Source organism: Oncorhynchus clarkii, chromosome 5 (genome assembly GCF_045791955.1).
Source record: "Oncorhynchus clarkii lewisi isolate Uvic-CL-2024 chromosome 5, UVic_Ocla_1.0, whole genome shotgun sequence".
Taxonomy (NCBI): domain Eukaryota; kingdom Metazoa; phylum Chordata; class Actinopteri; order Salmoniformes; family Salmonidae; genus Oncorhynchus; species Oncorhynchus clarkii.
Genome location: NC_092151.1, coordinates 1,843,763 through 1,859,580, shown reverse-complemented (window position 1 = coordinate 1,859,580; position 15,818 = coordinate 1,843,763). Strand labels below are relative to the sequence as shown.

At 43.8% G+C, this 15,818-nt stretch overlaps 1 protein-coding gene across 1 annotated transcript in view; it reads right to left on the bottom strand.

Annotated features, from left to right (window-relative positions):
* The window catches only part of LOC139409620 (glutamate receptor ionotropic, NMDA 3A-like), a 42,948-nt gene extending 27,549 nt beyond the window's left edge, over positions 1–15,399 (bottom strand). Inside the window, exon 1 of the mRNA XM_071155041.1 lies at positions 14,653–15,399. Coding sequence (XP_071011142.1) covers positions 14,653–15,399 — 747 coding nt within the window. The remainder of the gene's footprint in view (positions 1–14,652) is intronic.
* Between the last annotated feature and the right edge of the window lie 419 nt (positions 15,400–15,818).

Below are 15,818 nucleotides of genomic sequence, written 5' to 3'. Positions count from 1 at the left end.
TTATATTTTCTACATTGCAGAATAATAGTGAGAACATCAAAACTATGAAATAACACATGAAGTTATGTAGTAACCAAAAAAGAGTTAAACAAATCAAAATATATTTTAGATTCTTCAAAGTAGCCACCCTTTGCCTTGATGACAGTTTTGAACACTTCGCATTCTCTCAACCAGCTTCACCTGGAATGCTTTTCCAACAGTATTTAAGGAGTTCCCACATATGCTGAGCACTTGTTGGCTGCTTTTCCTCCACTCTGTGGTCCAACTCATCCCAAACCACCACAATTGGGTTGCGGTCAGGTGATTGTGGAGGCCAGGTCATCTGATGCAGAGCTCCATCACTCTCCTTCTTGGTCAAACAGCCCTTACACAGCCTGGAGGTGTGTTTTGGGTCATTGTCCTGTTGAAAAACAAATGATAGCCCCACTAAGCGCAAACCAGATGTGATGGCGTATCGCTGCAGAATGCTTTGGTAGCCATGTTGGTTAAGTGTGCCTTGAATCCTAAATAAATCACTGACAGTGTCCCCAGCAAAGCACCCACACAACATCACACCTCCTCCTCCATGCTTCATGATGGGAACCATACATTCTGAGATCATCTGTTCACCTACTCTGCATCTCACAAAGACAGGGAGGTTGGAACCAAAAATCTCACATTTGGACTCATCGGACAAAAGGACAGATTTCCACCGGTCTAATGTCCATTGCTTGTATTTCTTGGCCCAAGCAAGTCTCTTCTTCTTATTGGTGTCCTTTAGTAGTGGTTTATTTTCAGCAATTCGACCGTGAAGGCCTGATTCATGCAATCTCCTCTGAACAGTTGGATGTTGATGTTCAACTCTGTTACTTGAACACTTGAACATTTATTTGGGCTGCATTTCTGAGGCTGGTAAATCTAATGAACTTATCCTCTGCAGCAGAAGTAACTCTGGGTCTTCCCTTCCTGTTGCTGTCCTCATTAGAGCCAGTTTCATCACAGCGCTTGATGGTTTTTGCAACTGTTTTTGAGAAAACTTTCAAAGTTCTTGAAATGTTCTGGATTTACTGACCTTCATGTCTTAAAGTAATGATGGACTGTCGTTTCTCTTTGCTTATATAAGCTGATCTTGCCATAATATGGACTTGATCTTTTACCAAATATGGCTATCTTCTGTATACCACCCCTACCTTATCACAACACAACTGATTGGCTCAAACGCATTAAGGACGACAGAATTCTACAAAATAAATGTTAACAAGGCACACCTGTTAATTGAAATGCATTCCAGGTGACGACCTCATGAAGCTGGTTGAGAGAATGTCACGAGTGTGCAAAGCTGTCATCAAAGCAAAAGCTGGCTACTTTAAATAATATCAAATATCAAATGTATTTAGATTTGTTTAACACTTTTTGTTTACTAAATGATTCCATGTGTTAATTCATAGTTGTGATGTCTTCACTATTATTCTACAATGTAGATAATAGAACAAATAAGGAATCACACTTGAATGAGTAGGTGTGTCCAGTAGGTGTGTCCAAACTGTTGACTGGTACTGTATGTTCCTGTTGTACATTGTCCAAATAAATAATAATACAGAGACGGATGTTTGTAGTTCTGATGTCTGTGCTTGTAGTCCTCTGATGTCTGTACGTGTAGTTCTCATATGTCTGTACGTGTAGTCCTCTGATGTTTGTACGTGTAGTTCTCATATGTCTGTGCTTGTAGTCCTCTGATGTCTGTACGTGTAGTTCTCATATGTCTGTACTTGTAGTCCTCTGATGTCTGTACGTGTAGTCCTCTGATGTCTGTACGTGTAGTCCTCTGATGTTTGTACGTGTAGTTCTCATATGTCTGTACTTGTAGTCCTCTGATGTCTGTACGTGTAGTTCTCATATGTCTGTACGTGTAGTCCTCTGATGTTTGTACGTGTAGTTCTCATATGTCTGTGCTTGTAGTCCTCTGATGTTTGTACGTGTAGTTCTCATATGTCTGTACGTGTAGTCCTCTGATGTTTGTACGTGTAGTTCTCATATGTCTGTACTTGTAGTCCTCTGATGTCTGTACGTGTAGTTCTCATATGTCTATACTTGTAGTCCTCTGATGTCTGTACGTGTAGTCCTCTGATGTCTGTACGTGTAGTTCTCATTTGTCTGTACTTGTAGTCCTCTGATGTCTGTACGTGTAGTTCTCATATGTCTGTACTTGTAGTCCTCTGATGTCTGCACTTATAGTCCTCTGATGTCTGTACGTGTAGTTCTCATATGTCTGTACTTGTAGTCCTCTGATGTATGTTCTTGTAGTCCTCTGATGTCTGTACGTGTAGTTCTCATATGGCTGTACTTGTAGTCCTCTGCTGTCTGTACTTGTAGTCATATGGGGTCTGTACTTGTAGTCCTCTGGTGTCTGTACTTGTAGTCTTCTGGTGTCTGTACTTGTAGTCTTCTGGTGTCTGTACTTGTAGTCTTCTGGTGTCTGTACTTGTAGTCTTCTGGTGTCTGTACTTGTAGTCTTCTGGTGTCTGTACTTGTAGTCCTCTGGTGTCTGTACTTGTAGTCCTCTGGTGTCTGTACTTGTAGTCCTCTGGTGTCTGTACTTGTAGTCCTCGGATGTCTGTACTTGTTGTCCTCTGATGTCTGTACTTCTAGCACTGACTTTGGCAGTAGTTTGCAAAGGAGCCGAAAGATCAATGCTTTGGTTAGTTTCCTTCCAGAGGTCAGCAAGTTTTATATTAGGCTAATTGATCCTAAATTCTGCCTAATGCAAAATCACTAAATGATCAAGATTTGTCTAATTGCCTCAATTGGTTTAATCCTTCTCCATTAACATGGAAATTCAACAATCCTTATTCATCTGCATAATTTTCTACCGAGCCTAAATGGGTCCTGTAGAGTGTGACAGAAATACTAGCAGAAGCATTAAATGATCTGACAAAGGAGATGGTTCCAGAACCTGTCAGCAATAAACAAACTCAATAAATGATCTGACAAAGGAGATGGTTCCAGAACCTGTCAGCAATAAACAAACTCAATAAATGATCTGACAAAGGAGATGGTTCCAGAACCTGTCAGCAGAAAAACTAATTCAATAAATGATCTAACAAAGGAGATGGTTCCAGAACCTGTCAGCAATAAACACACTCAATAAATGATCTGACAAAGGAAATGGTTCCAGAACCTGTCAGCAGAAAAAATAATTCAATAAATGATCTAACAAAGGAGATGGTTCCAGAACCTGTCAGCAATAAACACACTCAATAAATGATCTAACAAAGGAGATGGTTCCAGAACCTGTCAGCAATAAACAAACTCAATAAATGATCTAACAAAGGAGATGGTTCCAGAACCTGTCAGCAATAAACAAACTCAATAAATGATCTGACAAAGGAGATGGTTCCAGAACCTGTCAGCAATAAACAAATTCAATAAATGATCTAACAAAGGAGATGGTTCCAGAACCTGTCAGCAATTAACACTCTAAAAGCAAATGGATGGATTGCCTCTGTATACTGGCAGCTGCAGATTCCGTCTCCAACTAAACTGTATATCCTTAGCCTCCATCACCAGCCCTGGTGCTAAACCCCACGATAAAACTAACTTTCCCCAAAACCCCTATGTCCAAGTAACACTTCCTCCAGTGTCTCCAGAAAGGGGAGATTCCTTAACGTGGGTCCATGTCTGTTAGTGCTCTTGCCAAATCTGTTGATGTTATTGGCATGGCAATTAGTGACAAGGAGTTAGCATGATAGCACGACCAGACTGGCTCTCAGGCTAGATATTCTTGCATTTAACAATGTAGAGGACTTTGGGGGAGGGTTATGCTAAGCTAACATATGGAATTGTTTTACAATGGTCATACCAAGGATCATTTAGCTATTGGATTTGAGGTTTAGGAGTTTAAGGTATAATTATTTATTTTGTAAACTCAGCAAAAAAATGATGTCCTCACACTGTCAACTGAGTTCATTTTCAGCAAACTTAACATGTGTAAATATTTGTATGAACATAACAAGATTCAACAACTGAGACATAAACTGAACAAGTTCCACAGACATGATGTGACTAACAGAAATTGAATAATTTGTCCCTGAACAAAGGGGGGGTCAAAATCAAAAGTAACAGTCAGTATCTGGTGTGGCCACCAGCTGCATTAAGTACTGCAGTGCATCTCCTCCTCATGGACTGCATCATATTTGCCAGTTCTTGCTGTGAGATGTTACCCCACTCTTCCACCAAGGCACCTGCAAGTTCCCGGATATTTCTGGGGGGAATGGCCCTAGTCCTCACCCTCCGATCCAACAGGTCCCAGACGTCCTCAAAGGGATTGAGATCCAGGCTCTTCGCTGGCCTTGGCTGAACACTGACATTCCTGTCTTGCAGGAAACAACACACAGAACAAGCAGTGTGACTGGTGGCATTGTCATGCTGGAGGGTCATGTCAGGATGAGCCTGCAGGAAGGGTACCACATGAGGGAGGAGGATGTCTTCCCTGTAACGCACAGCATTGAGATTGCCTGCAATGACAACAAGCTCAGTCCGATGGTGCTGTGACAACACCGCCCCAGACTATGACGGACCCTCCACCTCCAAATCGATCCCGCTCCAGAGTACAGGCCTCGATGTAATGCTCATTCCTTCAAAGATAAACAGAAATCTGACCATCACCCCTGGTGAGACAAAACCATGACTTGCCAGTGAAGAGCACTTTTTGCCAGTCCTGTCTGGTCCAGTGATGGTGGGTTTGTGCCCATAGGCGACGGTGTTTCCGGTGATGTCTGGATGTCTGGTGAGGACCTGCCTTACAACAGGCCTACAAGCCCTCAGTCTAGCCTCTCTCAGCCTATGTACTTGTAGTCCTCTGAGCACTGATGGAGGGATTGTGCATTCCTGGTGTAACTCAGGCAGTTGTTGTTGCCATCTTGCATCTGTCCCGCACGCATGATGTTCGGATGTACCGATCCTGTGCAGGTGTTGTTACACGTGGTCTGCCACTGCGAGGACGATCAGCTGTCCATCCTGTCTCCCGGTAGCGCTGTCTTAGGCGTCTCACAGTACGGACATTGCAATTTATTGCCCTGGCCACATCTGCAATCCTCATGCCTCCTTGCAGCATGCCAAAGGCACGTTCACGCAGATGAGCAGGGACCCTGGGCATCTTTCTTTTGGAGTCAGTAGAAAGGCCTCTTTAGTGTCCCAAGTTTTCATAACTTTGACCTTAATTGCCTACCGTCTGTAAGCTGTTAGTGTCTTAACGACCGTTCCACTAGTGCATGTTCATTAATTGTTCATGGTTCATTGAACAAGCAATGGAAACATTGTTTAAACTCTTTACAATGAAGATCTGTGAAGTAATTTGGCTTTTTAAGAATTATCTTTGGCCTTACGGCTATTAGTCCATAGAAAAACATTGAATTTGGCCTTATTGCTATTAGCCCATAGAAACACATTGAATTTGGCCTTATTGCTATTAGCCCATAGAAACACATTGAATTTGGCCTTACTGCTATTAGCCCATAGAAACACATTGAATTTGGCCTTACTGCTATTAGCCCATAGAAACACATTGAATTTGGCCTTACTGCTATTAGCCCATAGAAACACATTGAATTTGGCCTTACTGCTATTAGCCCATAGAAACACATTGAATTTGGCCTTACTGCTATTAGCCCATAGAAACACATTGAATTTGGCCTTACTGCTATTAGCCCATAGAAACACATTGAATTTGGCCTTACTGCTATTAGCCCATAGAAACACATTGAATTTGGCCTTACTGCTATTAGCCCATAGAAACACATTGAATTTGGCCTTACTGCTATTAGCCCATAGAAACACATTGAATTTGGCCTTACTGCTATTAGCCCATAGAAACACATTGAATTTGGCCTTACTGCTATTAGCCCATAGAAACACATTGAATTTGGCCTTACTGCTATTAGCCCATAGAAACACATTGAATAAATTGAATTGTTAATCGCCTCCAAAATGTAACTATGTCCTATGTCTGAAGAATTTAAGAAAGGTCAGGAAACTATATATATATATATATATATATATATACCTGGGTCCTGCTGTGTGCACTCCAGGGAACTCTTCATATATTATACGTAAGAGGTAATATTTTGATTGGTTTCAAAGCGTTTGTCGAGGTTCATCCTTCTGCCATCGGAGTTGCAGTTTCTCATTTCTCCAGTTAATGTACAGTACGTACAGCATGGGTCAAAGTGTCCGTGGAGGACCGCCCATTCTCCCGTAAAGTTAGTTTTTTATAAATCCCAAAGTTTACTTAGAAATGTGCCTAAGCAACATTTATAAACTAGGCCCCAGATCTCTCCAGAGGGGCAGGATGAGATGCTTAGTGAGGCTGAATAATCTCCCCATGGTGCCAGGTATATAGTGAAGTCTACTTCTTGTAAATGACAGACAGAAAACAGACTAATCTACTCACACTAAAGAAGAAGCTCTTCATCTCTTCATGGATTCATCTCCAAACGGCAAAACAAAGACAGGACGTCTTGCCAGTGTAGAGTTCTAAATGACCTGATAGGTCCTGCTGTTCATTACAGTAGAGTTCTAAATGACCTGATAGGTCCTGCTGTTCATTACAGTAGAGTTCTAAATGACCTGATAGGTCCTGCTGTTCATTAAAGTAGAGTTCTAAATGACCTGATAGGTCCTGCCGTTCATTACAGTAGAGTTCTAAATGACCTGATAGGTCCTGCCGTTCATTACAGTAGAGTTCTAAATGACCTGATAGGTCCTGCCGTTCATTACAGTAGAGTTCTAAATGACCTGATAGGTCCTGCCGTTCATTACAGTAGAGTTCTAAATGACCTGATAGGTCCTGCCGTTCATTACAGTAGAGTTCTAAATGACCTGATAGGTCCTGCCGTTCATTACAGTAGAGTTCTAAATGACCTGATAGGTCCTGCCGTTCATTACAGTAGAGTTCTAAATGACCTGATAGGTCCTGCCGTTCATTACAGTAGAGTTCTAAATGACCTGATAGGTCCTGCCGTTCATTACAGTAGAGTTCTAAATGACCTGATAGGTCCTGCCGTTCATTACAGTAGAGTTCTAAATGACCTGATAGGTCCTGCCGTTCATTACAGTAGAGTTCTAAATGACCTGATAGGTCCTGCCGTTCATTACAGTAGAGTTCTAAATGACCTGATAGGTCCTGCCGTTCATTACAGTAGAGTTCTAAATGACCTGATAGGTCCTGCCGTTCATTACAGTAGAGTTCTAAATGACCTGATAGGTCCTGCCGTTCATTACAGTAGAGTTCTAAATGACCTGATAGGTCCTGCCGTTCATTACAGTAGAGTTCTAAATGACCTGATAGGTCCTGCCGTTCATTACAGTAGAGTTCTAAATGACCTGATAGGTCCTGCCGTTCATTACAGTAGAGTTCTAAATGACCTGATAGGTCCTGCCGTTCATTACAGTAGAGTTCTAAATGACCTGATAGGTCCTGCCGTTCATTACAGTAGAGTTCTAAATGACCTGATAGGTCCTGCCGTTCATTACAGTAGAGTTCTAAATGACCTGATAGGTCCTGCCGTTCATTACAGTAGAGTTCTAAATGACCTGATAGGTCCTGCCGTTCATTACAGTAGAGTTCTAAATGACCTGATAGGTCCTGCCGTTCATTACAGTAGAGTTCTAAATGACCTGATAGGTCCTGCCGTTCATTACAGTAGAGTTCTAAATGACCTGATAGGTCCTGCCGTTCATTACAGTAGAGTTCTAAATGACCTGATAGGTCCTGCCGTTCATTACAGTAGAGTTCTAAATGACCTGATAGTTCCTGCCGTTCATTACAGTAGAGTTCTAAATGACCTGATAGGTCCTGCCGTTCATTACAGTAGAGTTCTAAATGACCTGATAGGTCCTGCCGTTCATTACAGTAGAGTTATAAATGACCTGATAGGTCCTGCCGTTCATTACAGTAGAGTTATAAATGACCTGATAGGTCCTGCCGTTCATTACAGTAGTTGTTAAATGGAAGAAAACGGACTGAAACAGGGAGGGAGTGTATGCAAATTGTCAAAGAAGTGCTCATTTTGGTATCCGTTGCAAAATGTTTTGCTAAGGTGTGCCCTGATGAATATGACCCAGATAAAAGCCGATTTATGCTTGATCCAGAAATGCGGTCAGAGGCTCCGTACGGAGTGTGTGATACAACTGTGTAGCACGGGAAGGCTTGCGGAGGTCAAATCAAGCTCCATACCGCATCATCGTGCGACCCCGAAATTTTGTAACATTGTGGAGGGCTTCGTATATAGCTCCACATTGACATAATTGTTAGGGTTGGCTCGGTATGTCCTGTATAGACAAAAAATAATTTCCTTGACAACTTCCTTCACAACAACTCCAATCTGTGAAGCACAAGAAGTGTGAACGCCCTGTCTTCTGCAGAGGCCGCATCACAGCAAATGCTGTATGGCCAACACAGAATCCAGAATTACCATAAATCTGCATTAACTCATTGCGCTGTTCAGCCAGCATCAACGTAATGGAACCACTATGGCAGGTAAACTTCAAGAGGAGTTTTTTCTAGCCTGGGTCCCAGATCTGTTTGTGCTTTCTTGCCAAACCCTTATGGATTGTTTGGCATGACAATGACAGCAATGGAGTTGATAGGAGCACAGACAGATCTCGGATCAGGGTATAGAAGGAGACAACAGATCTGGGACCAGGCTATAGAAGGAGACAACAGATCTGGGACCTGGGTATAGAAGGAGACAACAGATCTGGGACCTGGGTATAGAAGGAGACAACAGATCTGGGACCTGGGTATAGAAGGAGACAACAGATCTGGGACCTGGGTATAGAAGGAGACAACAGATCTGGGACCTGGGTATAGAAGGAGACAACAGATCTGGGACCTGGGTATAGAAGGAGACAACAGATCTGGGACCTGGGTATAGAAGGAGACAACAGATCTGGGACCTGGGTATAGAAGGAGACAACAGATCTGGGACCAGGGTAAATGTCCCCCCAAAGCAAGTGTTTGCTCCTTCCTGTCCCGTTGAATGATTTGACAATTGTCTGACAGATTGACAATGATCTAATATTAGCCCTGCAGTGAGTATTACAGTCTGACAGTCAGTAACCAGAATATTAGCCCTGCAGTGAGTATTACAGTCTGACAGTCAGTAACCAGAATATTAGCCCTGCAGTGAGTATTACAGTCTGACAGTCAGTAACCAGAATATTAGCCCTGCAGTGAGTATTACAGTCTGACAGTCTGTAACCAGAATATTAGCCCTGTCGTGAGTATTACAGTCTGACAGTCAGTAACCAGAATATTAGCCCTGTCGTGAGTATTACAGTCTGACAGTCTGTAACCAGAATATTAGCCCTGTCGTGAGTATTACAGTCTGACAGTCTGTAACCAGAATATTAGCCCTGTCGTGAGTATTACAGTCTGACAGTCTGTAACCAGAATATTAGCCCTGTCGTGAGTATTACAGTCTGACAGTCAGTAACCAGAATATTAGCCCTGTCGTGAGTATTACAGTCTGACAGTCAGTAACCAGAATATTAGCCCTGTCGTGAGTATTACAGTCTGACAGTCTGTAACCAGAATATTAGCCCTGTCGTGAGTATTACAGTCTGACAGTCTGTAACCAGAATATTAGCCCTGTCGTGAGTATTACAGTCTGACAGTCTGTAACCAGAATATTAGCCCTGTCGTGAGTATTACAGTCTGACAGTCAGTAACCAGAATATTAGCCCTGTCGTGAGTATTACAGTCTGACAGTCAGTAACCAGAATATTAGCCCTGTCGTGAGTATTACAGTCTGACAGTCAGTAACCAGAATATTAGCCCTGTCGTGAGTATTACAGTCTGACAGTCAGTAACCAGAATATTAGCCCTGTCGTGAGTATTACAGTCTGACAGTCTGTAACCAGAATATTAGCCCTGTCGTGAGTATTACAGTCTGACAGTCTGTAACCAGAATATTAGCCCTGTCGTGAGTATTACAGTCTGACAGTCTGTAACCAGAATATTAGCCCTGTCGTGAGTATTACAGTCTGACAGTCAGTAACCAGAATATTAGCCCTGTCGTGAGTATTACAGTCTGACAGTCAGTAACCAGAATATTAGCCCTGTCGTGAGTATTACAGTCTGACAGTCAGTAACCAGAATATTAGCCCTGCAGTGAGTATTACAGTCTGACAGTCAGTAACCAGAATATTAGCCCTGTCGTGAGTATTACAGTCTGACAGTCAGTAACCAGAATATTAGCCCTGTCGTGAGTATTACAGTCTGACAGTCAGTAACCAGAATATTAGCCCTGCAGTGAGTATTACAGTCTTGTCAGTTGGAAGTGCATTAAGACCAACATAGTATCCATGTGGTTAGTGTCCGCCCTTAAAGTGTGGGTATGACCAGTCTTTGATCCAGGTCAAGTTGTAACAAGGACTCTAAAACCGCCATTTGGCACTCAGAATGAATTAGCTGGATTAGGTGTAAGACCCTGAGACAGACGAGTGTCCCATCCAGAAGGTGTACGTACATGAAGCGGTCTCACACCCTACGGTGTGAACCATGACAGGACAGGAATTACTTTACTTACCATACCAGTCAATAGTTTGGACACACCTACTCATTACAGGGTTTTTTTTATTTATTTTTACTATTTTCTACAACCCAGAATAATAGTGAACACATCAAAACTATGACTCTTCAAAGTAGCCACTATTTGCCTTGATAACAGCTTTGCACACTCTTGGCATTCTCTTAACCAGCTTCATGAGGTAGTCACCTGGAATGCATTTTTAAAAGTTAATTTGTGGAATTTCTATCCATCTTAATGCATTTGAGTTGTGTTGTGATAAGGTAGGGGGTGGTATACAGAAGATAGGCATATTTGGTAAAAGACCAAGTCCATATTATAGCAAGAACAGCTCATATAGGCAAAGAGAAAAGTGCAGTTGCAAAAACCATGAAGCGCTATGATGAAACTGGCGAGGACCCCCACAGGAAAGGAAGACCCAGAGTTACCTCTGCTGCAGAGGATACATTCATTAGAGTTACAAGCCTCAGAAATTGCAGCTCAAATAACTGCTTCACAGAGTTCAAGTAACAGACACATCTCAACATCAACTGTTCAGAGGAGACTGGGTGAATCAGGCCTTCATGGTCGAATTGCTGCAAAAAAAACACGACTAAAAGGTCAACAATAAGAAGAAGAGACTTGCTTGGGCCAAGAACCACGAGCAATGGAATATCAGACCGGTGGAAATCTGTCCTTTAGTCTGATGTGTCCAAATTTGGATTTTTGGTTCCAACCTCTGTGTCTTTATGAGACTCTGAGTAGGTGAACGGATGATCTCCGTGTGTGGTTCCCACCGTGAAGCATGGAGAAGGTGTGGGTGTGGGTGCTTTGCTGGTGATACTGTCGTTGATTTATTTAGGATTCAAGGCACACTTAACCAACATGCATACCACAGTATTCTGCAGCGATATACCATCCCATCTGGTTTGCGCTTAGTGGGACTATCATTTGTTTTTCAACAGGACAATGACCCAAAACACACCTCCAGGCTGTGTAAGGTCTATTTGACCAAGCTCTGATGAAGCTCTGCATCAGATGACCTGGCCTCCACAATCACCCGACCTCAAACCGTTTGAGATGGTTTGGGATGAGTTGAACCGCAGAGTGAAGGAAAAGCAGCCAACAAGTGCTCAGCATATGTGGGAACTCTTTCAAGACTGTTGGAAGAACATTCCTCATGAAGCTGGTTGAGAGAATGCCAAGGGTGTGCAAAGCTGTCAATAAGGCAAAGGGTGGCTACTTTGAAGAGTCTCAAATATAACATATATTTTGAACACTTTTGGGGTTACTACCTGATTCCATATGTGTTATCTTATAGTTTTGATGTTTTCACTATTATTCTACAATGTAGAAAATAATACAAATAAAGAAAAACCAATGAAAGAGTAGTTCACTGTGTAGATACAGGCCCTGGTCAGTCATTCACTATGTAGCAATGGGCCCTGGTCAGTAGTTCACTATGTAGCAACGGGCCCTGGTCAGTAGTTCACTATGTAGATATGGGCCCTGGTCAGTAGTTCACTATGTAGATACGGGCACTGGTCAGTAGTTCACTATGTAGATACGGGCCCTGGTCAGTAGTTCACTATGTAGCAATGGGCCCTAGTCAGTAGTTCACTATGTAGCAACGGGCCCTGGTCAGTAGTTCACTATGTAACTATGGGCCCTGGTCAGTAGTTCACTATGTAGATACGGGCCCTGGTCAGTAGTTCACTATGTAGCAACGGGCCCTGGTCAGTAGTTCACTATGTAGCTATGGGCCCTGGTCAGTCATTCACTATGTAGATATGGGCCCTGGTCAGTAGTTCACTATGTAGCTATGGGCCCTCGTCAGCAGTTCACTATGTAGCTATGGGCCCTGGTCAGTCATTCACTATGTAGCTATGGGCCCTGGTCAGTCGTTCACTATGTAGCTATGGGCCCTGGTCAGTCGTTCCCTATGTAGCTATGGGCCCTGGTCAGCAGTTCACTATGTAGCTATGGGCCCTGGTCAGCAGTTCACTATGTAGCTATGGGCCCTGGTCAGTCATTCACTATGTAGCTATGGGCCCTGGTCAGTAGTTCACTATGTAGCTATGGGCCCTGGTCAGTCGTTCACTATGTAGCTATGGGCCCTGGTCAGTCGTTCCCTATGTAGCTATGGGCCCTGGTCAGCAGTTCACTATGTAGCTATGGGCCCTGATCAGTAGTTCACTATGTAGGGAATAGGGTGCCACGTGGGACACATCAAACAACAGACCACTGTTCTAGTTGTTGTTCAATGTTCATTGACATGCAGTAAAAAGCTATTAAAATGACTAATGAGAAGGTAGTGTTTTGCTGTGCTGCTGAAACATAGCAGGTGGCAGTATATAGCTATTATAGCTATCCTGGGATCTCTCTCTGTTTGTCTCTACCCGAGCATCATGAGCAGGTACTGGGAGAGAGATCCCAGGGGGTGTAGATCTAAACACTATGCTGCCATGATGCTGGGGTAGAGACTAATAAAGAGATCCCACGGGGTGTAGATCTAACAACTATGCTGCCATGATGCTGGGGTAGAGACTAACAGAGAGATCCCAGGGGGTGTAGATCTAACCACTATCTAACCACTATGCTGCCATGATGATGGGGTAGAGACTAACAGAGAGATCCCAGGGGGTGTAGATCTAACCACTATGCTGCCATGATGCTGGGGTAGAGACTAACAGAGAGATCCCAGGGGGTGTAGATCTAACCACTATGCTGCCATGATGCTGGAGTAGAGACTAACAGAGAGATCCCAGGGGGTGTAGATCTAACCACTATGCTGCCATGATGCTGGGGCTAGAGACTAAGAGAGAGATCCCAGGGGGTGTAGATCTAACCACTATGCTGCCATGATGCTGGGGTAGAGACTAACAGAGAGATCCCAGGGGGTGTAGATCTAACCACTATGCTGCCATGATGCTGGGAGTAGAGACTAACAGAGAGATCCCAGGGGGTATAGATCTAACCACTATGCTGCCATGATGCTGGGATATAGACTAATAGAGAGATCCCAGGGGGTGTAGATCTAACCACTATGCTGCCATGATGCTGGGGTAGAGACTAACAGAGAGATCCCAGGGGGTGTAGATCTAACCACCATGCTGCCATGATGCTGGGGGTAGAGACTAACTGAGAGATCCCAGGGGGTGTGGATCTAACCACTATGCTGCCATGATGCTGGGATATAGACTAATAGAGAGATCCCAGGGGGTGTAGATCTAACCACTATGCTGCCATGATGCTGGGGTAGAGACAAACAGAGAGATCCCAGGGGGTGTAGATCTAACCACTATGCTGCAATGATGCTGGGGGTAGAGACTAACAGAGAGATCCCAGGGGGTGTAGATCTAACCACTATGCTGCCATGATGCTGGGGTAGAGACTAACAGAGAGATCCCAGGGGGTGTAGATCTAACCACTATGCTGCCATGATGCTGGGGTAGAGACTAACAGAGAGATCCCAGGGGGTGTAGATCTAACCACTATGCTGCACATGATGCTGGGGTAGAGACAAACAGAGAGATCCCAGGGGGTGTAGATCTAACCACTATGCTGCCATGATGCTGGGGTAGAGACAAACAGAGAGATCTCAGGGGGTGTAGATCTAACCACTATGCTGCCATGATGCTAGAGAGAGATCCCAGGGTTTTTGCCCTAGCACTACACAGCTAACTCAAATAACGAATTAATCTTCAAGCTTTGATTATTTTAAACAGCTGTGTAGTGCTAGAGCAAAAAATAAAAGTTGTGTGTGTGTGTGTGTGTGTGTGTGTGTGTGTGTGTGTGTGTGTGTGTGTGTGTGTGTGTGTGCTGTGATATTTGTGGGATAGATTGTTTATGGAGTGTGAATTTAGCTGCCCACGTTACACGGGACAAGTTTATAAAAAATACAAACATTTACTCGTCGAGTTGAAATCTCAAAAGCAGCACGAGGAGTCCTGTCGGTGATGCTGAATTAACAAACCGTTCCTTCTTCAACTGTCCATGGTTGTACTTTCTAAACTTGAGGGCTCTGTTCATACACCACACGCAAAGACAATATTATGCTAATATTACATCAGTGTTTTAAGCCAACAGACATTATCTGCCTTACCTTACTCTGCCGTTTGAATACGTTCTGGACAACACTGATGACAGGAATCTGAAGCGTTGACGCGATGAATTCCAACTTCACCAGGTCGTCCCTGGTCTGAGGGAAAGCCATCATAGCAGAAACTCCTTGGACTATAACAGTATGACAAACACTCTGCAGAAACGACATGGGGTCTTCACAGACCGGGGTAGAGGAGGAGAACGTGGGTAATTCCCCGAGCCCCGCGTCCACAGCCATCACTACCTCCAGTGAGAGGTTATATGGTAACAGACCGGCCATGCGATTCAACGTCTCCGTGGCTAATAGGATCGAGTCCCTCGGCATGAACACACTTCTCTCACTCTCGTTCTGTTTGTACATGTTCTTACTTTTACACCACCTGTCCTTGTGTTGGCTGTTTATCGACGCCCTAGTCCCTAGGCTGCGTAAATCGTGTTCATTGACACTTTTGCTAATATTTTCCAACTGTCTCTCCACTGCTTCCCTCGTGCCGCCGTGTATATCCCATTCATCAACCGGGACAGGGGCTTCTTTACCGCCTCTGAAGGTGGAAACGTGGCTGAAGAGCCGCGGCTGCAGTTGCAGGGCCCCCACGCGCACGGTGTGCCCAATCCGATTGAGGATTTGACAAGGCTGCGGGTGGGAGAGACACACTGGAATCAGAACGCACAACAGCAAGGTGCATGGTGCGAGCAAAGGGAGCAGCACAAACCGGACAAACGCAACCCAACTCCTGAGCCCCGTCATCACGCAACAGGGACCTCCGACCACACCGAAAAACGGATCTCCACTCGTTCCCCTGCCCCTCTTGATGTCCCAGCGCAGCACCGGTTAGATCTCTCCGTCTCCCATGTAATGATCTCGGTCAGACACCAACAGGAGGGAGCGCGGCCATAACTCACGCACACACAAATATTGACCAAACCTGCAGCTTTTCATCTACAAATATTATAAATAAATGCATTTATATAAGAAAATGATCGAGTTTCCGTTTGGTTTGCAGGTCAATGAAAAATAACATATTAAGAAAAACAATGCAGATTTGGGAATGATCAACACGTCGTTACAGTTTGGGTATTATTCATAACTTATTGTTAGGTTCCATCTCATTTTCTGTTAGTAAAATATGTTAACTTCCAAAAATAAATTCCATTAACATCCATTTG